This window comes from Numida meleagris, chromosome 12 (assembly GCF_002078875.1).
Source record: "Numida meleagris isolate 19003 breed g44 Domestic line chromosome 12, NumMel1.0, whole genome shotgun sequence".
NCBI lineage: Eukaryota > Metazoa > Chordata > Aves > Galliformes > Numididae > Numida > Numida meleagris.
Window position 1 is genome coordinate 11,751,503 of NC_034420.1, and position 22,333 is coordinate 11,773,835.

At 53.9% G+C, this 22,333-nt stretch overlaps 2 protein-coding genes across 3 annotated transcripts; both read left to right on the forward strand.

Annotated features, from left to right (window-relative positions):
* On the forward strand, positions 3,209 to 8,917 carry LOC110405228 (major centromere autoantigen B-like). Of its 2 annotated transcripts, none has more exons than XM_021410360.1 (5): positions 3,209 to 3,389; positions 4,818 to 4,877; positions 4,957 to 5,033; positions 5,378 to 5,425; positions 8,299 to 8,917. In XM_021410360.1, exons 1-5 carry the CDS (start codon positions 3,233 to 3,235, stop codon positions 8,560 to 8,562), a joined length of 606 nt encoding a protein of 201 aa, XP_021266035.1. In that variant the 5' UTR covers positions 3,209 to 3,232; the 3' UTR covers positions 8,563 to 8,917. The 2 variants fall into 2 exon arrangements, with proteins under 2 accessions (XP_021266035.1, XP_021266036.1); XM_021410361.1 differs by lacking the exon at positions 8,299 to 8,917 and adding an exon at positions 5,569 to 5,688 and having other exon boundaries at positions 3,218 to 3,389.
* LOC110405375 (LON peptidase N-terminal domain and RING finger protein 1-like) lies at positions 11,689 to 22,254 on the forward strand. Its single transcript, XM_021410612.1, has 12 exons — positions 11,689 to 12,228; positions 14,391 to 14,509; positions 15,639 to 15,761; positions 15,955 to 16,065; positions 16,460 to 16,580; positions 17,057 to 17,147; positions 17,896 to 18,010; positions 18,612 to 18,733; positions 18,928 to 19,086; positions 19,732 to 19,894; positions 19,998 to 20,144; positions 20,643 to 22,254. The coding sequence occupies exons 1-12, from the start codon at positions 11,850 to 11,852 to the stop codon at positions 20,820 to 20,822; spliced, it is 1,830 nt and encodes a 609-aa protein (XP_021266287.1). The 5' UTR covers positions 11,689 to 11,849; the 3' UTR covers positions 20,823 to 22,254.

Genomic DNA, 22,333 nt, shown 5'->3' on the forward strand with positions numbered 1-22,333 from the left:
GGTTCTGTTAGCAGGAATCCTAATTTGTCTCAGAAGCTGCTTCATGTATCATATCTGTTCCTTTGTGCTATGAAAGTTCCCTGCTTTGTTCCTTTTTACCACTTCTATCTTTTGAGCTTTCCCTTTGGGAGGGAACAGCCTCTGCTGGAATCGCAAGAGCAGAAATGCACAGCTTAAATGGAACTTGAAGAAGTCCAGAATAGCAAACCAGAGGTGACTGAGCGTCACACCTGCCTCTGTATTTGCTCATCGGTAAGAGCGATGCTCAGATCTTATTTTTAAAATCCTCTGGGTTTTAGCAGGCCTTGCAGATTTCTGCAGTACTGAAGGCTTAGCATTTCTCGGCTCTGTCGTGCAACAGAGAGGTGTTCTTTGTGTTAGTATACCTCTCGGCTAATGCTGCTCTGGTTTTCTGTGTGTGGAAAAGCCCTTGCCTTAGTGCTGGTTAGACTGATCAAATCTCGGAGTGTTTTATTTTGCTTTTTAAAAAATGCTAGACTCGAAAGGAGTGTGACTGGGAAAAAAAAAAAAACATGCTGCCACAAATTATATACTTCTTCTTCACGTTGATAGCATTTTTAGAAAAGGATTTGTTTCAACAGCAGTTTCGGGTGGCGAGGGGCACTAACAAAGCAGCAGGGAGGAGCTGTGCTGCCTTTCCTCACAGCCCTGGCTGGTTTCTGGGGCAGGGCAGTGTGCTGCTGTGGGGCAGGGGCAGCTGGGGCCTCTCATGGCAGGGCACCCTTCCATAGAAAACAGGGCTCTAAACACAGGCTGGGGCGTGAGAGCTCCCACATCTGAGCTCTGAATTAGTGCATTGGCACAAAATGTCACCTTGGCTCCTGCCACAAAGCCAAGATTTACAGAAATGTCAGAAGAGGAAAAAAATGATGATAACAGGGCTTTAGGAAGCAGCAGCTACTTTTTTTTTTTTTTTTTCCCAGGTTATTTGTCTACCGAAGCTGGCCTGCCATGCTGTGTGGAGTAGTTTAATAATTAAAGGAAAGGAGGTGATTTTTTTAATTATTTCTTTAAATAATGCAACCAGTAGTTTTTTCAGTCACACTCTCACCTGATTTTTGGTAGAGCAGCCAACACCCAACCCTGCACCAGCTTCACTTGTGTGCCACTGCAAGAACTGCAGTAGATTGCCAACAAAAATAGTTACAATTGTTGAAATCTTGCTACCCAAAGGATGCATCAGAATTCACCATCCGACTGTCTGGAGGTCTTACTGCTCAGCCTTGACTTGCTCATGAATCTGATGTGAGCTGGCAGTGATTTGAGCACTTCTGGTGGTGTTCAGAGAGATGAGAGGTGGCTGAGAATAGATAAGAGTTAGCTGAGATGCTGGCAGGGACTGGGAGGGGGAAAAAAGCCTTCCACAATTATTTTCTTTCCTTAGGAGAGATTCTGTTACTTGCAGATGCAAAAGCTGCTTCCTGGCAGCTGCTGTGGAAAGGTTTAAAAGATGAAAAAGGCTTGCTTCTCCTGACGTGCTCCCAGCCTTGGCCCAGCCAGATTCCCAGGGACTCACTTTTCATTATTAACACACACACGTTGAGCAGCAGCAAAACCTCTGACGCAGGAGGGGCGAGCGGTTGTCCTGCTCGTTTGGAAGTGGCAGCAGCTCTGGTGCCAGCAGTGCTGGTGGCTGTGAGTGAGGGGACGGGTGTCCAGGTGTCTTGAATCACCCACAGCACGAATTAAATGCTCTGACTCAGGAGCAGGAAGGGGAGAGCTTGTGGCAGGAGGAAGGCTCTGGCATTTGTTCCCCAGGTATGCATGTTGGATCGTAAATAAGCAGCTGTCTGTAGTGATGTGATTTCAGCAGAAAGATTGGTCTTCTGTAGCCAAAGGCTGCTTGGCACAGTGATCAGATCCAGCGTGGGAGGACATAAATGCCCAGTCCTGTGCTAATTAATGTTTCTGGGAGTGCAGCTCTGCACTTTGGCAGCAGCTCATTGCGCTGATGCTTTGGGTGCTGGCTGCCACGTTCCCTTCCACTATTCGAGGGCAGCTCTGTGCCTGCTGCAGGCTGAGAGCAGAGCCCAGGTGTGCTTTGTGGGCTGGGAACACTGATGTCCCGTCCTGTGGTTACCACCAGACTGATGTTACAAGACGCTGCTGGGGGGGCAGCCCCCGAGAGCCACAGCTCTGGGGTGGTGCTCTGTGCCCCCATGTCCCTGCAGCAATGCCAGGGCTGTGCCCCTGCTGGCTCTGGCTGAAGGATGCTGATAGGTGCCCCATAATCATACCACAAGGCTGGCAGGGCAGGCAGGGAGCAGTGACTGCTGTAATAGGGTTACCAATTTAAAAAAACAAGGTCAAGGACCATGCCTGTGGGTGAGGAGCCTCATCAGGAGATGGCAGGAGCTGTTTGGACACACGGGGTTGGATTCCAGCCGATCTTGACACTGGGCATCCTCCCTGCCCTGCTGTGACCTGGTGCCATGCTCCCTGTGCTCATCCTGGCCCCAATCTCCGTGTGCCTTGCCGACCTCTTACTTCTGACCTAACTTTGCTGGGAGGACCCATGCTCTGAGTGTGGGGCCAGCATGGACTCCCATGAGTCCAGGAGACTCGGTGCATCCATGGGCAGGTTTTTAGGAAGGGTGACGTCCATGCAGCTGCAGTTCTGCTGTGAGGTACCCGGGGTCAGCTTGCACGTGAGTTGTAATTACAGTTGTAATTACTGTGGGAGGAATCTTTGCTGTAGATTTGAAGAGTTTAAATGGGGCAAATCTTGTGGCAGAGGTAATACCTTTTATTAGGTGGAGAAAACAAATCAGCTTTCAGGTACACAAGCCCTTCTTGACATTATTGTTGCTGTTATTATCCCATATTGGTGCTATTAGAAATGAGGGCATTGCATTAGAGGGGAAGCACATTATGCAAGTGATTAGACTTGCTGGTAACAGCTCTCTGCTGACAGCTATTTGCTTAATGATATGTTGGAGCAGAAGCCGACAGCAAGGACAAGCAGAAGGAGTCCTGCTCGGGCTGTGATGCTCTGGGAAGAGGGCAGCAAGGACCTAGTGGAGGAGGTTCTTGCCCCTCTGGCTCTAAGGACATCCCCAAATCCCCTTCTCTGTATCAGATAGGGCCCTGCTCTATCTTCCATTCCCAGTGAAGTGCCCTGAAGAGCTGACACAGGGTCAGACTTGGTGCTGCTGCCCATGCTGGAGGCAGAAATGTCTGCCAGGCTCTATGGGTGCGAATGTGACTGGTCATGTTCCCAGCATCACGTGCTGTCCGGGGCGGGTGGCAGAGCCAGTTTTTCTGCTCCCAAAGTGGGACTTGGGGAGGAGACCGCAATGCTCAAATAGCCACCGCGCTGCCCGCTGCCAGCCAGGAGCCGAGGAGCCCACTCACCTTTCCTGCTCCAGGTAGGGCACCTACCTCCATCCTCTGTGTCACTGTGGGCATTTACAGACGAGCTTATCGATGTTGTGGGCTGGAGGAGAGGAGTGGAAGTGGGGGGTGATGTGCAGGGTGAGGCGGGAGCAGCCCTGGGTCAGCTTTGCTCTGGGGCATCTCATAGATGGAGATGGGACATGGTGCCTGGTCCTCCCTGGGAAGGGCTGCGGTCCTCCCCAGTTGTGCCTGGAGGCATTGGGACCACACAGGCCATCACCTGTGATGGGGTTAAGAGTGCTTGCTTCATTGCCCAGTGCTCTGTTCCACGTGCACCTCGCGCTTTGCTCAGCTGCAGAGGGAAATCACAGTTCAGCTCTGCTGGGCATCACCTGCCTGTGCTTTAGCTCACAGCTCCGTTCAGGCTGGGAGCCCTGGAAGGCTGTGGAGAAGGACTGCTCACCTGGCACGGAGGCACAAAGCCAGGGCAGCCCCATGGGCCTGGGGCTGAGCGGGAGCTGCGGGGTGTTTGGTGCATGGGACCCAATGTCAGGGAATTGGCTGCACCTTCCTTTTGCTGCCTTTCCTTTTGCTAATGTTTGATCGTTTTTAATGATTTTAGATTAAAAAGTAATTATTTCCAATTAGGAGCTGCACTTCTTAATTACAGAGAGGAAGTAGATTGCTATTCATTATTAATTAGATTTCACCTTTGCACCGATTGTGCCTTTCTCAGCCCCTATCTCCGCTCTGCCCCTGGCTTCCCAGCCTGTGTTTGGAAAACACAGATCAGTGCTATCAGCCCAGAGGCCGCCTTGTGCTTCCCTGCCTGCAGACGGTGTCATTGTGTGGGCTTAAAAACATTAATTGAAAGCTTTTCACCTCCTGCCTCCCACCACCAGCGATGAGCAGAGACCGCTCTGTAGTTGTGCTCTGGGGCAGAGGGCCGACCCCAGTGCCCCCGCCTGCAGCACGGCCCCGCTCCCTGCCCTGCTGCCCTCCCTCTGCCACAAGTGCCAATTTTGTTGTTTGTGCTTGACAGGGAGGGTTTAAGCTGCCAGTGCTGTTTCTTGAGCTGTGTTTGTTCCTGCTGATTTTAAAGAAAGCTGTCTGCCTTCTTCCGAGCTGCTTTCTTCGCCGTCTGTCACTGCTCAGGCACTTAATCAATGCTCAGACTTTTCTTTTCTTACTGCTGCGGTCTCCATCTCCCTTCCTGCTCTCGTCCCATCCCTGGAGCACGTCCCTCATCTGTGGCTTCTGAAGAACGCCAAAGCATGGGGCTTTAATTACCCTAAATTTAAAATATTTTGAATATTTCTGTGGTTTCCACCTGCTCCCAGGTGGGTTTGGAAGGGGAGCTGAGGTATCTCCCTGCGCATTTGGTCTCCACAAACGGTGGGGACCAAGGATGTATGTTCATCCCCAAAAAATCCCCGTGATTTCCCTTCTGTGTGCCATAGGTGTGAGAACCTCGTGCCCAGAGCCCTTTGGCTGTGGTGAAATGTCGACGATCCTGAAATGTGAGTGTGGGATGGGAGCTGGGGAGGGACCCTCCTCGGGGTGCTGCTGGTAACGACCCTCCCCCTGTGCCCACTGTAGGGTTTGGACGGGAAGATAAGGAGGGAGAGGAAAAGGAAGAAGAGAAGAAACAGGAGGCAGAGGAGGAAAAGGACGAGGTATGGGAATGCTGGTGCTGGTGTGCGGTAGGATGGGGCCAGACACAGAAAGGGGGATCGGGGACACGGGGATGGATGCTTGGTGCAACGGTTGTGGAAGGACTTTGAAAGCCCCAAACGATTTAATTTACATCCTGACTGTGAAGAGCAGCAGCGCCTGACTTGTGTCCGTGGCTGGAGGTTGCTGCTGAGCCACCTGCAGCCTGAACTCACACAGTGCACGTGGCTTTTCCCTGGACAGCCAGCTCAGAGCCTGGGTCTCTCTATCCACGTAACCTCTCCCCATCCTGAATAGCAAATGGGGGTCAGGGCCCCTGGAGACACTTTTCCTTCCCTCTTTGCAGGGAGCTGGGGAAGGTGACAACAGGAGGAGCAGCAGCAGCACGGAGGAGGTAAGCACCCAAAGTGCCCTATGCTGAGCTCCCCAACACCAAGCACTGCGTGGGTGCTGCTTCTGGGGGCTGTCAGCACCTGGAGGCATCCAGCAGCACCCGGCCCTCCTCTCACACACATGGCACTGATTTTCTCATTCCAGCCCCAGGACCAGGGCCACGCTGAGGATGATGAGAAGGAAGCCCAGGAGTAAACTTCCTGGGCACGGGATGCTGGAGGGGGCTGGCCACTGGTAGCCAAATAAAAGCATTTGGGCCCCAAAGAGAGATGCTGTTTATTCATCCCAGCAAGCTGTCCGCTCCCCAAAGCAGCCATGAAAAGGCAGGTGGGGGGGAGCAGGTTTTGGTCGAGATCGTGAAAAAGGATGGAGAGCAACTCTTACAGCTGGATGGCATTTCCCATTGATCGAAACCACACCGAAAGCAGTCACGGGGGAGAAAATAACCCCAAACTGCGCTGTCTAGCGGGATGCCGAGCGTGGGGTTGCCCCGTGCTCGGCTGCGGCTGGGAGAGCCGGGAAAAAAAGGGGAAAAACGGGAAAAATGAGCTGTCACCGCCATCTACCGGGACTGGGACGTGTGGCAGCGGGGCCGGGGGTTTCGTAACAGCTCGGGGGGTGTTGGGTAAGGCTTCCTCCGAGAGGCCTCGTACCTTGAATAGTGCCGATTTCGGACATACTTGGGTTTAGTAGTCAACGCCGTGGAGGATTTTACTTGAAACCACAGAATTTTGGCTTTAAATATTGTTTTCACGGAACAAATGCAGCCGGCTCTTGTATAACCACAGCAAACAGCAGGAGTGATGCTGAGGAATGTTGTCTTAATTAACCAGCATAGAGATTAAAGGGAAAACATGGAGACAGAACAAACAGACCAACCCAACAGCTAAACTGGGTTCTAAGTGCATTATGGTCGGGAAACAAGGACACCTCAATGTAAAACAGCCCCACAGGGCACCGCAGCCTCCACCGCCCTCTACGTTTGTACGTGGTACTCGTGCTTGGGTTGCAGCCTGCTTCCAAACAGCACATGGAGCATCCCCCGGTGCCTTCAGACTTTGCTCCCCCAGGATGAAGATCTCTGGGATTCAGTGTTCCATGTACCCATCCTCATGCTGCCCCGAATCCCAGCGCTTCATGTGCTCAGATCCAGTGTATGCGCACCCCTGCGCTGCTGGGTGCTGGCGAGTAATGAGACAGGGGAAGTGTCACTGTGTTTTATGAGCCCTTCTTTGGGCACAAGGCTCTGTGCAAATACAACATCTGTTCTATGGCTCAAGGCAAAGCAGCTCCAGGGAGCGGCTGTGTGAGCAGCCAAAGGAGCCCAAAAGATTCTCCATCCCATGCTCTGCACCGTGCCTTGGGCATCACAGTGTGCTGCCTTGGTTTGAACTGCTGAGGTTTCCCCAGAAAGCTGCAGGCATGAAAACCATTTCAAATCATCCATGGCCCCTTGTGTCTCAGCCCTGGTTTGCACCTAGGTGACATGAATGGGCTTATAGCACAAGCATCAATGCCAGCCACGTGAATCAAGGGCTTTGATAACACTTCCTGGAGGAGGCAAAAAGGCAAGAAAAATATTTGGCTTTTGGGGATGCTGAGGACCCTCAGCAGAGTGAACTGTATGGCCCCATGGGTGGCAGTGGCTGGGGACAGAGGGGTGTCCCCCAGCTTGACCTCGGGGCTTGCCCATGGCTGTGATGGCCAAGAGCTTCCCAAGCACTGCTGGACACCAGATCTGACCCCACTGTGGTGTTTAACCACCGAATGTGCTCAAAGCTTCTGCAAGGTTCAACCTTGGATGTGCCCTTGGATGGCAGGGAGCAGAGCATGGACAGAGACGTGCCGAGTGCCCATCATGTCCATCCAGCTCAGGGAGGGGTGGAGTAGGAAAAGGAGACAGCAAGAGAAATCGGCAGCCAGGGAGTTACTTAAGCAAGCCTTGTTTACACACATCTTCTCCTCTTTATATAACCTCCCCGAGGCAGCAGGAGGAGGTGTGCAGCCCACGCTCAGGGAGCAGCTGAAGGGACCCTGCACAAACCTTGCAGAGGCACAGCTACCATGCTCTCCTGGGCATGGGGAGAAGACGGATTTCCACACCATTTCTTGCAGAAATGCCCCCATATTGCAGTGTTGTTTTCTTTTTTTATTCTTCTCTGAATATGAACAATTTCAGAACAGAAGGGTTGTACCTCAGTTTTGCTCAGAAATTTTCCATCTTGCACTTTGGGGCCGCATTCAGCAAACAAGGGCGTTTTGTTATATAAAGCGTCCCGTATGGAAACGAGCCTCTCCGAGGTACAGATCAAAAAGAAGTCTTTCCTTTGTTCCCAAGTGACCTTCTCGATGGAAAATTTTGAGCGGCTTTTTTTTATTATCATTATTATTATTATTATTCCACCAAGAAGTGGAAACAGTCAGAAATCCCGAGTTTCCCAGAAAAGCCGATTCCTGCAGCCCTGCTATGATCTGGTAATCCCTGCGGGGCGCCGGGCAAAGGTTTCCTACAGACCAAGCCTTCTATTTTAAGGCTAAGTAATAGGAAAAGGAAAACCACATCAGAACACGTGTCTCGCAAGTGGAGGGTGCTTTGGGAGGGTGAGTTTTGCCTTCCACTCCTGCTCCCTCGAGACTTTGTGCCGAGTCCTTCTGCAATTTGTCCTCTCATTCGAAATAGGTGTAAATTGAAGCTGGTTGCTATGTTAATGAAAAGCTGGAAGTTCCACCGGAGCTTTATTCACTGCAGTGCCTGGATTTATTTTCTTCATAAAAATGGCTCTGAGTGTACCAGCCCTGCACTCCTTCACAGCACTTTTTTCTTTCCTCCCTTGCAAACGCCTTCTCCTCAGACTCCCGTGTTTGCTCTTTCAGAAAAGCAAAGAGGGGCCTTTATTCTCCAAACCCAACTGCAGTGCATTCATAACATCCACAAAGCAGCAGCGCCAGGCTGATTGTGAAGGAACACCTGCAATTTCCTCCAGCAGATCCACCAGAAGGGGCCTGTGGGTGATGAATCCATGGAGCAACAGCAGCCTGAGCTCTCCAAAGCTGTGCTGTATGGGCACAGGCTGGAAGCATGGTGGGACCCCCGAACCCAAACACCGCTCACCTGGAATCCAAAGACCAGGGGGGTAAACCAGCACAGGCAGAAGGCACAGCCAGAAATGCTGCTCCTGCAGGTGGGGGGGCTGCAGCTGTCCCTGGGGCAGCAATGAGGTGATTGTAACCACGCACCATGGTTGCAGCATGGGTACCCTGCACCGTGGTTTTGCCACACATCCCAGAGCTACCTGGAGAACAGGGACGGTTCTGACATCAGTGTTTGCTCATCCACGCCCAAGGAGAAGGGCATCTCTGTGTGCTTTCTATAGGACTAGCTGCAAGACTCCGTGACAATGCTCTGCCCACCTCATTTTCAGGTGTATGCATGAGTGATATGAGCCAGATACCAATCTGGGCTCCCCATCCTTCCTCTCCTGTCTCCAGGACGCCGGGCAGAAGCCCAGTTACATGAGCACTGGGATAGCATTACACCACAGCACTGTCTGCCCCGTCCATGTGACAGCCAACACGTTCCACCAGGAACGACAGTGCCCCGGGCACAGCCTGTATGACTCAGAAAGGAAAATATTAAAGTTTTCTTTAAAGGGAAATCTTAAGGCTTTCTTCAGTTCCCCAACCCTGCTTACAGCTGATCCTCCTTTCTGAGGAGCAGCTGAGTTTCGGGACACAGGAACAACACTGTAATTGATGTGACTGCTGCCTGCCCAGCGCCGAGTCAGCACGGAGCAGTGTGGCAATGCGCTGCGGCTGCCAGAGAGAAAGCAGAGAGCTCCTGCAGAGAGCTGTAAGGAAAGGTGTGTGTTACAACAGACAGCCGTGAGCACAGCCACCCCCTGCACGACCTCCCTCCTTCCCTTCACTGAGCAGAGCCGCTTTGAACTGCATGCAGCGAACGGAGAAATCTGGCAGCTGCACAATGTCCTGGACAGAGAAACAGGATGATGCAAAGAAGGCAAAAATTCCAGGAAGCTGCCGTGCTTGTTGACATGCTGGGAGGCATGTGATGCAAACGATCCCTGCGTGCAGTTTGCACGTACCGAGGTGTAAAAGTCATTCCTTGGGCCAACTCCGAAGGGCACTGCACACAGACGAGCCAGGATCCAGGCAGGAGCAGGGCTGTGCAGGTGCAGAAGCACGGCCCAGAGCCTTATCCTATGCTGAGCCTCACCCTATGCAGGCTGCTCTGGCTCCTACTGAGCCGTGCAGCATCTCTGTGCTGTGGCAGTGCTGCAGCCTCTCTGCCACTTCTTGGCTGGGACGCCGACGCTTTGCTCTCTCTGGCATTTTGGAAATGGGGAAACTTGTCTCACCCCTGCACAACAGGATTTTCAGGTCTAACAGAAGTCTCATCCCTGCAGGAAGCGATGAGAAGAGCAGGGGAGGCACGGAGCAGGGTCACAGCGTGCACAGTGCGTGTTCCTGCCCAGAGAAACAGCTCCGTGTGCCCCATATAGGAGTGCTGCCACCTCTGTGCCACTCCTTTACCCCAGATGTGTCAAAGAAACAAATGTCACCGCCTGCAACAAGCATTTATGCACTAGAAGCAAGCAAACAAGCATCCCACATTTACCATTTAAAGGGGAAAACATCCCATTGTGCTCTGCAAATGGCACCCTGCCACAGCACTCTGCAAAACACAGCGTCCTCACCTGGCCAGCGGAATGGTTAACTTTCAGTATTTAAACCTCTTATTGTTATTATTGCAGTCTGTTCTGAGTCAGCACAAACACCCCAGTGAGAATTGAAAGCATCTGGAGTTCAGCACTCCCTCAGCAATCAGTGGAATGAAGAAAACCATCTGTCCTTGTGCTGGTGCTAACAAGCCCAGCTTCCGATGGATTGGTGTGCTGCTGCTGATGGATTTTTACGTGCATCATGCAAAAGCAGCGGCGTGAATCAGGAGGTGCAGAACAGGACACCTGGGGACAGCCCAGCGTCTCCTGCAGGAGCTGGCTGGGTGATGAGAGATGCCACCCTCTGTCACCCTCACCTGTCACCAGCTCCCCCTGGCCAAGGGCTGCTGCTCTCCCCCAGGCTGAGCCGCACCAGCAGGGGATGGGAGCACTCTGCGAGCACGATGCTGCCATGCAGTGCCATGTGTTAGCTAAAATCACCCTCATGAACGGGTACGGCTCCAGAAGTGATCCGGAGATGGGTGAGGACTCCCTGGTGGTCCAACCCCAGCCCACCCCCACCATGCCCATAACCATGTCCTTCAGTGCCACATCTCCACAGTCCTCAAACATCTCCAGAGACGATGACCCCAGCATCTCCCTGGGCAGCCCGTGCCGCTGCATCACCGCTCTTTCTGAGAAGAAATTTTCCCTAATATCCAACCTGAACGAAGATCTGGGGCAGGGGGTCTGGGGGCACCGCTGCTGAACAGGACCTGAGCTTCCCCCATCTGCAGAAATCCTGCTCAAACTGCAAAGCCCTCAGAGCACACACGCAATAATTAGGTTTTGAACTTTTCAGAGCACTCATGATCTGTTTAATGAAATCACAGCAGGTTTTGAAACCAAACCTGTTCTGCAGCCCCATGCTCTGCCAACCCCTCCCTTGGCTTCGCCAGCACTCCCGCCCCACTGGTGACCTCCCTCCCTGAGCATCCCTCCCAGCCTGCTCCTGCCTTTGTTTGGCTTTTACGGACGGACAAAAGAGCCGGTTGGGAATGTGCATCATCCTTACATAAAGTCTGATCTACTAAGCTGCTTTTGGCTGTTTTTCCCAGCACCGGCAATAGGAGAGATGTCGTCACCTCAGCCTGGGACCGCGAAGAGGACTTTGCAACACAGTGTCTGGGCTGGTTCAGCCCTGGGTCTGCAGACCCACCTGCAGCGGAGGGACGCCCCTTTCCCAAAGCATCTCGCAGGGACGGGTCCGCACAGTGGGGTCCGCAGAGATGCCCTCGGGGCACCCCAACCTCACCACATTCCCGGGGACACATTCCCAGCGGGCTGGGGGTGCTCCCCAGCACCCCGATACCCAGAATCCAGCACCGGAGCCCCCCAACATCCCGGTACTACGAACAGATATAGGACCCTCCCAGGCACTGATACGGGCCACCGGCCCCCTGGCCCCCCCAGGGGCGCCCCGCGATGCCCCACGCCGGACCACCCCGGGTCCCCTCACGCCGTTCCCAGCACCGCCCCCGGTGCCGCCAGCTCCGTTACGAAACGCGGCCGGGGCGGGGCGGCGGCGGCAGCCAATGGCGATCCCGGCGGCCCTCGGTTCGGCGTGGGGGGGGTCGTGCCGCGGAGCTTCGGCACCGCAGCGCTCGGCCGGGTGCCCTGGGGCAGAACGGACTGAGCCCGGGATATGCGGCCCCGAGGACATCTCCCCGCTCGGAGGCCGTAGCCATGAGCAGCGACTCCTCCACCTCATCCTCCCCACCCCGGGTGGGCAGCCCCATCCCGCAGCCCCCCGGGAGCACGGAGCTGCTGCGCTGCCCGTCCTGCCGCCTCCTCCTCTGGGAGCCGGTGACCGTGTCGTGCGGGCACTCCTTCTGCAAGCCGTGCCTCGGCAATGCCGTGCCCTCCCGCTGTCCCGTGTGCCTCCGCCGGCTGAAGCTGCTGGGCGTCGAGGCGGCGAGGTGCAACGTGGTGCTCTGTAACCTGCTGGAGAAGTGCGAGGAGAGGGAGAGCCGCTCGGCCAGGCTGGCAGCACGCGTCCGGCATCACCTCGCCCGTGGAGACCTGCAGAATGCGCTGGGGATGGCCCAGAAGGGCGTTGAGATGGGTAAGCAGCACAGGGCCTGAGGGGCTGACGTGGTGATGGGCTCAAGAAGGGCTGAGCAGGGATGAGGGCATGCTGTTGGAGCAGGTGTTTTGTCCCTGCACTGTGGTGCCCTCTGTGCTCACACAGCGGGAGCTGGGGCACCTGGGGAGCTCGTTAGGAGTGCTGGGAGTGTTGGAAAGGGATGGGGAGGGCAGAAACAGCTGCTGGGCTTTGCTTCTGGGTCATCCCCACCCCTGCAGAAGACCGTCAGCAGCAGAGAGACACGGCCTTCCCACGGCCATAGTGGCTGTGTGTCCTCAGGGCCAGGGCTTGGTGTCCCGTTGCCATGTGTCCTTGGTGTCAGCAGCAGCTGGAGAGAGCTGCTCATTAATAGCTGAATTGACAAAGCTGAGTTCCACAGCTTCCCAGAGCATCCAGTGGTATGATTAGAAGAGCACCTTGAGGGGTAGGAATGATGGAAAGTGACTGAGACTTCTCCAGTCCGGGACACGTATTGAGCACCCCCAGTGCACAGCAGGGCCCCCTGACCCCCTTCTGCTCCCAGCACTGAGGAGACATTCCCCTGCAGGACTGGGATCAGGTCCGGGGGGGTTGCTCTGCTTTACTGTGTGTCCATAAGTGGATTTCTTGGAGAGTGATGCTGCTTCAAGTGGAGTTACACAACGCGGCCAGGAAGGAGGGAGCTGGGGAGCGGACGCACAAGGTCCTCTCGGAGTGAGCAGTGTTTCTATGGCACCGAGCTCTACTCCCGCAGCGCAGCATCTCCTCCTCATCGCCCGCTGTGGGATGAGTGCCAGAGGTGCGGGGTGTACCCCAAAGCACAGGGCCAGCAGGGAGCGAGCGGGCTGCGGTCCCTTTAGGCAACCTCCCAAAGCACCGCTTGGTCCTGTGTGCCCTTTGTTCAGAGCAAACACATGCGCATGGTGCTCTGTTGCTCATTGTGCAATGGGCCGACTTTTGTCTTGCAATTAGCTGTGTGAGTAGAAAGAGAGAAATATTGCAAGCTCCGTGCTTGGTCTTTCTTTGCTGTGTGCTCAGTTTGCTGTTGGATGGGGGAAGTCAAGGTTGGGGCAATGAGGAAATAGGGCGCAGGGGCAGCTCCCATAGACCTGTGTGCACTGGTGCTGCTGGGGCTGTGCTGTGCGAGCGGTGCTTTGGGGCTCAGTGCTGCTCAGGGCAGGAGCTGCAGGCTTTGCACGGAGCCCGTTGTCTGCAGGGCAGCTGCTACTGGGACACTGTGCGGCCAAAGGGAATGGAAAAACAGGGAGATAAGCTGACAAAGTGAACCACATAGTGCTCTGGATGGTGTAACACAGGAGGGCTTCTCTGGCGCCGCGGTGCCAGCTGGCTCACGTCCCTGATGCTTGGTGATATCATACAGCTAAAATAGCTGCAGCGGCACAGAAATGCAGAGCGCACTGCCTGATTTTACGCATCTTATTTGTGCTAAATCAGTCACTTTGTTGGCAGTCTGTAAATGATTGAATGTGTTTGCTCGTGTGGAAAACAAGCCCCTGGACTTTGTACCCATGTTTTCACCTCCGCACGTCATTAGGAGCTGCAGTTTCTCATCCTCAGACGTGTGTGGAGGGCTGGGCTCCGGTACAGCCCATTCCCGTGCTGCTGCATGCTGAGGTCCTGATCACAGCACACCATGCACGCACGTAGGCTCACAGAGAACACGCGGTGCCCGGCTGCAGCCCAGCCTGGACAGCCCCATGTGCACTGCGTGGGGCTTTGGATGCTGTTTTGCAAGCACTCCTTGGCACTGAGATCCCATCGTCATGCTGGTACAGACCTGGATGCCCTAATTCCTTTCCTCTATTTCAGCCTTTGCTTGCACTTGGGAACTCAGAGCCACCTGGTGGGGAGGATCGGAGCCCTCCTTGCACCGATGGGTTTGCCCCTACCTGAGGACAGTGGTGGTGGCTCCTGGAAGCTGCAGCGTTTGGGAATGGCAGTCCCCAGCCTCTGGCTTGTTGGGTTACAGATTGCCCTGAATTCTATCAGGGAGACCCTTAGGGCGACAGCCTCCATGGGGAGCACACGCTGCATCCCAAAAAGATGGATGACAGCCCAGATCCCACTGTGATTGGAACAGAGCCCCACAGCAGTGATGCTGTGGGGGCTTGTGGCACCAGGACCCACCTTTCTCTTTGCAGCCCTGGAGGACACGTCCCTGCGTCTGTGCCGGGCAGAGGCCTTGGTGGCCCTGGGGCGGTACCCAGAGGCCCTGCAGGACCTGGAGACTGTGTGCAGGGCCAGGCCCATGGAGCATGAGGTGAGTGGAGGGGCAGCTGGGGGAGCGGCAGTGCTTGGGACCTCACCAAACTGCACAGCAGAGCAATATTCCCCTTTTCTTGTCCTCCTAGGGATTACCCCTTCACTGGTCACAGAAGGCAGAGGATGTTTTAGGTGTAGAGACAGATGCAGATAAATTAACTTTCATCTTCGAGGGCTGCTCCAAAAGGAATGCCTCCTATTTTATTATGTTGGCTCCTGATGGCAGAGGCCTCTGGCCCACTGCCATTCACCCATGCTTGCTGAACATTTATGGAGACCAAACAATGGATGTGATCACAGTGTGGAGGTGGATGGTGCATTTCAGCAGTGGTAACAGTGACAGTGGTCACCTCCGCTGGTGCAGACTTGTATGAGCACAGCACGCAGGCTCTTGTTCATTGCTGGTGAAAATGCATACCTAGTGGTGGTGAAAAAGTCTTTTGTAGCTGGGAACTTGCTCTATCAAATACTGTTACTCTGCTCTTCTTATCTGTTGTAGTTTCCACAGAAATAAATAGGAGGCATTACTTTCAGAGCAATGTACATATATCTTAATCCTAATTTCTTGACAGTTTCTGGTTGCTGGGCCCAGCACGTGGTTCACAGGCAGTCCTGAGTTCTCACAGCCATTGGCTTCATCCTGCTCAAAAATACATTACCTGGGTCCATTAATTGCTAACACAGGATGCAGGCTCTCTTCAGTGTTAATGGGAGTATCTTTGCTCACATGCTCTTGGTGAGAACATAAAGGATGCTGGTGTGCAGGATCACAGCTTGGGGCTGGGGGAAGTGTTGGGCTGCCCTCGGAGACACCACGCCTGGGATTTCTTCTGCTTCTTTGCACATGCTGGCAATCACTGTACAGCTTCAAGGCAGAAGCCCTTTACCTCTTCCCGAGGTCTCTGGAGGGTTTATTTGCTTGGCTGTTGCTCTTGTTGCACTGTGAAAGAGCCCTATTTGATGTGGTCAGTCTGAGCGTGGGAGCAGTGAGATGTCTACATGCTTCAGCCCAGGAAGGGAGCAGGCAGGATGCTGAGGGTGAATCCATCGACATCAGGGCTTGGGGCACACAAGGGACAGGTTCTCAGCTGGCCTGTAGTCAGCACAAGCTTTTCTGTGCTCTGCAGGGCTTCTACAGGAAAGGGAAGGTGCTCCTGGAGATGGGACAGAGAGCCGAAGCTCTGCTGGCATGGGAGCACTGCCTGATGCTCAGTCCTCGCTTCCAGCCTGCGCGGAGAGAGATGGAGAAGGTGTGTGGGTCTGCAGAGTGGTGGGTCCCATGCACTCCCATTGCTCAGGGACGTGCCCTGATGTAAGTTTGCTGAAATCAGCCAACACTGGAACAAGCGGCCCTGATGCTGCGGTGGCCCAGGGAGTGCTTTGGGGTCTCTGGGTCACAGACTTTCTCCCAGTGCCCTGCTGAGCCCTGCTTTCTCCTTGCAGGTCCTCACGTGGGAGGATGCTCCTCAGCCGTGTGCTGCCCGCCAGGGCTCATCAGGTCCCCAGGAAGAGGGGGATGAAGGGGACTCTGCATCCTCCTCCACGCGAGTTCAGGTAATAGGCTGCAATGGGACTTGGCGTCCCTTTGGGACATCCCATATGGGGGCTTCTTAGTGATGGGAATGGTAAAGGGCAGCTGTGCAGGACCATACCCATGGGCACGCAGTTATGTAGCAGGCGGTGAGGGAGCTGAGGAGGCTCCTCCTGGTTTCCAGCCCTCTCCCAGTTTTGTTCTGCAATATCTTCCACAAGATTTTAGATTCTTGTTTAGAACACAAAAGTTGCATTACATTCAGGGAAGGAAAAAAAAAAAACAACCTTAGAAAATTTCAGTTTTAGTGGTGTTGTTTTTTTTTTCACCGAGAAAAACACAACTGAGAACAGTTCAGACCATTAGGAGCTATTGAAAAAAACCTCATAGTCTGCTCTTTCTTCTTGCTGCGCCCAGGAACAGGAGGAAGAGCCGGAGGTTGGCAGGAGGGATGCGGTGTCTGAGCACGGCCAGGGGACACCCGTGGGGCGACAGCAAGCGCCGGGGGCTGCAGCCCAGAGGGAGGACAGGCAAGCAGGTGAGTGCCACCTCGTGCAGAACAGCAAGCACCTGGATCTGCCTAAATCATAGAATCCTTAAGGTTGGAAAGACCGCTAAGGTCATCTAGTCCAACCGTTGACCCATCGCCACCATGCCCACTAAGCCTTGTCCCTAAAGCAGTGGTGATCCCCTGTGGCGGTACACGGGGCTCCAGAGACCTCCATTTGGTGGCTTCTTTGGGCCACTTCACTTTCTGGTGCCTCAGTTTCCCTGCAAAAGGAGGGGGAAGTGATGCTGCCTTCCTATGCCCCTGATGTACGAGCTGTGGGTGAGCATGGATGGGTTGCTGGGTGAGTTCATGTTGCGTCACTCAGCGTTTTTGTTTTTAAACTCCAAAGCGCTTTGTGTAAGAGTTGGTTCCTTACACCTCAGAACAAAGTCAGAAAGCAGAGCTTAATTTTCAGTATTGAAACAGGAGGTTTTTTTTCTTTCCTCCTCCTCTTTTGCCACCAGCTAATGAAGAGGAAACAGCAGCAACAAGTAACCTGCTGCACCTCAGGGACCTGCTGAGTGTTTCTGACTTGGAGTGCTCCCTCTGCATCCGGTGAGTTCTCTGGCTGCAGAGCTTGTTGGATGAGGAATTAGAATCATAGAACATCCAGAGTTGGAAGGGACCCCGGCTTCCTGGTTTGCATCTTCCTTCTCCTCTCAATAGCAAATGCAGTCCCCAGTGCTATGGAAGCACAGGATTGGCAGAAGTAAGAGCTGAGAGGGAACTCGCACACTGGTGGGGTCCACAGGGACCCCCAGGGATGGGAGCTCAGACCTTGGACAGCTGCCATCTCATTCACTGTGCAAATCCGACAGTCTGAGACCAAGCTTCTAATGAACAGAATAAACACTTACACTTAATTAGCAAGAGTTGCAAGCAAAGATTGGCCAGCACAGCTTTAGTGCAAGCAAGCTGCATAGCTGTGTGCTGCCTGGGCTTGGGAAGCACAGCATGAAATAGCTTCCAGCAGCATCTCAGCCCTGCAGCATCACTGTAGATTCCCCTTGAAGTTGTAAGATGGGATGTGGGAAACACCTCGATCCTGCTGGAAGCAAAATCCTGTCGGATCTTAAGCTGGAGCCCTTTTCGAGCCTTCTGCTTGCAGCAAGGGGACTCCAAGGAGATGCAGGTATGGGGCTGGGAGCTGTGCCCGCAGCTCGATCCTTGCTTGCATCAACATGCTGTGAGCACTTTGTGGAGCTGAACCCAAGTTGGGTTTTGAGCTCCCGGCCCTTTGACCTTCTTCTGGGGATCACTGTGCTCCTTCCCCTTCTATCCAGTGACAGAGGTCCCTTTGCAGGATGTTCTTTGAGCCGGTGACGACGCCGTGCGGACACACCTTCTGCAAGGAATGCCTGGAGCGCTGCCTGGACCACCGTCCCAACTGCCCGCTCTGCAAGCAGAGCCTGCGAGAGGTGAGGGCTGGGGGTAGCGGTGGGGTCACCCTGCCTGGGCTGGGGACAGGTGGGTGGGAGGGGGCTCATTGCCCGGCCCAGGGGTGTCAGCTCTGCTCATGCAGGAATGACCTGGCAGCTGATAATTAGGACCAGGAAATTTATTTCCATGAAGTGTCACAGTGATTGAGTGAGATTGTAAACAGGACTGAGAATTAGAGAGAGAGAGACTGAGAGATTGAGAGACTGAGAGAGAGAAGGAAGTTAATGCTAGTTACTTTTAAAAATGGAAACGGATGGAGAACCTGCTAGCCTGGGGATTTGACTTCATCTTTTATGAAAAGAGATTCAGATGAGACCATCGGGGAAATTAGGTTGTCATACACAGATGGACCACATCAGCAGCAGGATGCTGCGCTGGATGGATCCTGGGTCCAATCTGAGTCCAGACAGAGGTCTTATGAGGCTGACACAGCCCCAGTGCATTGCCACCCTCCCTGATGGGCATTATCCTTCTCTTTCCTAGAGCTGAAATTACCCTCAGCTCCTATACATGTGAGCATGACTCAGAGCCTCAAGGTTCCCCTCCTGCTCTGTCCAACCCATCTCTCATTTTTCACAGTACCTGAAGGCGGGGAGCTACAGCCCCACGCTGCTGCTGCAGGACATCATGCTGGCTGCCTTCCCTGCACAGCTGGCTGAGCGCCGCGAGCTGCACCAGGCTGAGATGGCTGAGCTCTCCAAGTAAGAGACCTGCCCTGTGTGTTGGGTGTGGGAGGGGCTTCTCAGGTGGCACGTCCCATTTCTAGGACCACATCATGGTAGTCTACAGCACAGCATTGCTTTTTGTGGGTTCGGGGGAGCTGACCCAGAGCCCCTGTTGGTTTTTTTTTTTTTTTCTTGGGGGTTTCAGAGCAGTCTCCCTTCTCCTCCTTCAGCCTGACCACGAACATCCCCATCTTCGTGTGCACGATGTCCTTCCCTGGTGTCGCCTGCCCCTTGCACATCTTCGAGCCCCGCTACCGCCTGATGATCCGGCGGTGCCAGGAGACCGGCACCAGGAGGTTCGGCATGTGCATATATGAGCATGGGAAGAGGTGAGCGCCAGGGCAAGGCTGCTGCCTTCTGCCCCAACTTGTTTACCTCTGGCCGTGCCAACCCCAAATTTCTAAAATTTGGAGAAGAGGGAGAACGTGGGGCAATTTCATATCCTCTGTCACCCTGAAGCAGAATCTGTGGGGAGAGTATCTCTGAGCTGCACGGTTCCCGTGTGTCCTCCAGCTCCTTTACAGTGCCCATCCTTCTCCTTCTCTGCCCAGAACAAGCTGCAGCAAGCACACTGGGCTTTTATTTGTTGTGTTTTCCAAGGTCTCATTTGGACTCAGCCTTTAGGCTCCTACCCCAAGGACTCCATTAAACACCCATACGTACAGGACAAGTCTTCCTGGGGCTTAAGTCCTGCTCAAGAGAGATGGGATAAATAATTTGTTATGGCCTCTAATGAACTTCTTGTTGGTATTCAGACCTGGGTGCATCCAGGCAGCACGAGGACCTAAGCCATTTTTGCATAAGGCAAACCCAAGGGAGCGCTCACTGTTCCCTGCCCTCTTGCAGCGAGTGCTAGCAGAGCTAGTTTCTGATTTTGCACCACGTCTGTCCTTGGAGATGCTGCATGCAGGAGGAGCGGCTCTCACAGTGTCGACTCCCTGCTCAGGCCTTGTTCCCCTCCATCCCTCCTCCAGCTTTGCCGACTACGGCTGCATGCTGGAGATCCGGCAGCTGGAGCTGCTGGCAGATGGCAGGTCACTGGTGGACACCATCGGTGGGCGCCGGTTCCGGGTGCTGAGACGTGGACACAGAGATGGCTACAACACTGCCGACATCGAGTACCTGGAGGACAAGAAGGTGAGGGCAGGGCCAGGGTAGGAGCCCCCAATGTGGTGGGCACCGGTGGTGGGCACCGTGCTCCTCACCCACCCCTCTCTGTTCTCCTCTTCCCTCCACCCAGGTGGCTGGGGAGGAGCTGCAGGAGCTGCAGAGCCTGCATGAGAGCACCTACCAGCTGGCTCAGAGGTTTTGGGAGCACGGGGACGTTGCCTCCAGGCACCTTTTGTTGCAGCACGGACCGCTGCCAGAGAAGGAAGAGGACATCCAGGTAATGCCACGGGGGCAGGGATGCTCTGGGGCATGGATGTCCAACCTATTGGCTTGGCTGGGTGAAGTGGAATTGTTTTGGGATGCATATAAGATACACAATGTAGTTAATGTATATAACTAACAGAACTTCTTTTATTTTATTTTTATATTTATTATTAAAACATAAAGGGGGCAACAAAAATGTAGAACTGGTGGGATATTTGGCCTTGCTTTTGTGAAATTAATGCATGAATGTCTGGTTCAGGGGAAATGATTGGATATTAGGATTTTTGACATTAGGAAAAATTTCTTCTCGGGAGAGTGCTGATGCACTGGAGCATGCTGCGCAGGGGGGTGGTGGGTCCCCATCCTTGGAGGTGTTTGAGAACCATGGAGATATGGCACTGAGGGATGTGGTTTATCGGGCAGTATTAGTGGGAGGTGAATGGTTGGACTAGATGATTGTGGTTACTAAATGACTCTTCCTCGTTCAGTTCTCGCCCTCTCTCCCCTCCAGGCTTCTGCTGATGGCCCAATGTGGTGCTGGTGGCTGATCTCCATCCTGCCCCTTGACCCATCCTTCCAGCTCAGGCTCTTCTCCAGCACCTCACTGCATGCCCGCCTGGCCCAGCTGCAGCGTGTCCTCCTGGCCCTGCTGCAAACCCCACCTGAGCACAGCCCCCGGGGCCTCGTCTGAACCCCCAAACTCTTCGCATGGGAGAATGCAGCCCCTTGGGTTTCTTTGTGCATTTCTTTGTGGTTTGAGTCCTACCAAAAGGAACCTTAGTGAGGTTGGTGCTGCTGCCAGCAGTGACTCAATGCCGTCCATGCTGTCCCCATGAGGAGTGACATGGACTTGCCATACCACTGGAGGGAACCATGTCAGAAAGTTAGGTTGTGCCTTTAGAAGCCAAAATCCCTTGCTGAACTACTTTGGCACTAAGGAAGACTGTCCTTAGGGTAGAGGACTGAGTGGTGGGGCTCTTCCCCTCTGAAGGACAACGTAAGGCTTTGGGTAGTGGTCCCACTCCACGTGGGAGGAGGGATGGGGTATAAAGTCATGGGAGATGTGGCACGAGGAAGTCCTGTTGCCTTTCTCTGGCCTCAGGAGCTCAAAGCTCAGCCTCTGGGTGAGAGTTTGGCCTAATTTCCAATGTGAACTAGAAGAAAAGTTAAATTAAATGACCTGAAATCCATGATTCCATCCCCACAGCCAGGCAGCAGGGGGCTGGGTGCTCACCACCCCCAGTGAAGTGGGGCCGGGATGAGTGGGCTCCAAGATGGTGAGGGGAGAATGAAGCCCGGCAGAGATTTTGTGTGACTTTCTGCCTCTCGAGCAGTGTGATTTCACCGTGTTGAGAATTTCTCTGTGAACTTTCTGCCTACTCCGGAGAAAGGAGCTGGGGCAGAATCCTTTGATGTAGGACTGGGGACAGCTCAGGGACTCCTGAACTAGCACACATAGAAGGCAAAGGGAGCCAGTGGCAGATGCTGTGAACCCCACGCAGGGGAGCAAGTGCCTGTCTGTAAGTGCCTGACTGCTGCTTGTCTCCAAAGAAAGGGAAAACATTACTCACCCGCCCTAGACAGGGAAGGCTTTGCTCCATAGAAACCCTGAAGTATTGGAATTTTCATCTCCCATTCGTAATTTCAGTGGCTTTACGTGAAATTTAGGATTAATATACGCAGTGTGAGTCAAGGGATTAACATTTCTTCCAGCATCTTATCCCTGCTTTTCCCATACACGCCACGGAGGAGCTGGCACAGGGTAGGGTGAGGAAATGGGGTTGGGACTGCAGGGCTCCTCCCCGTTCATCACTCCTGTGTTAGCTCCTCCTGGGCCTCTGTGTAAGGGTGGTGGAGCAGCACCGGCTTTTGAGAAGTGCCTTTCTGTGCTGCAGGGTGGCTGTGAGCCAGCCCATGGCCACCATGGGTCCCCCTATGGTCCTGGTCTATATCTGCAGTGGGCACTGGAGCCACATCTGCCTGGTGTGCTGCAGGAAGGGACTCGAGCAAACTGCTCCCGTTGGCTTGGAGTGCCTTTGGGATTGTCTTAGTGTCCTGTCTTTTTAATTATTTTTTCCTCATCGTCGTTGAAATAAAGACTTTTTTTGGTTGTTGTTTCATCAGTGATGTTTGCCTCTGAGTGGCTCGTCAGTGGAAGCTGGGGGCATCTGGGAGCTGGTGGGTGCAAGTTAGAGGGGCACG

Excerpts from the sequence above, each read along its gene's own strand:
- LOC110405228 (XM_021410360.1), top strand. The coding sequence starts at position 3,233 with ATGTTCCCAGCATCACGTGCTGTCCGGGGCGGGTGGCAGAGCCAGTTT. Across the intron at positions 3,390-4,817 it reads ACTCACCTTTCCTGCTCCAG|GTGTGAGAACCTCGTGCCCA; the intron begins GTAGGGCACCTA and ends TGTGTGCCATAG. Across the intron at positions 5,426-8,298 it reads GCAGCAGCAGCACGGAGGAG|AAAAGCAAAGAGGGGCCTTT; the intron begins GTAAGCACCCAA and ends TTGCTCTTTCAG.
- LOC110405375 (XM_021410612.1), top strand. The coding sequence starts at position 11,850 with ATGAGCAGCGACTCCTCCACCTCATCCTCCCCACCCCGGGTGGGCAGC. Across the intron at positions 16,581-17,056 it reads GAGGGAGGACAGGCAAGCAG|CTAATGAAGAGGAAACAGCA; the intron begins GTGAGTGCCACC and ends TTTTGCCACCAG. Across the intron at positions 19,087-19,731 it reads ATATATGAGCATGGGAAGAG|CTTTGCCGACTACGGCTGCA; the intron begins GTGAGCGCCAGG and ends TCCCTCCTCCAG.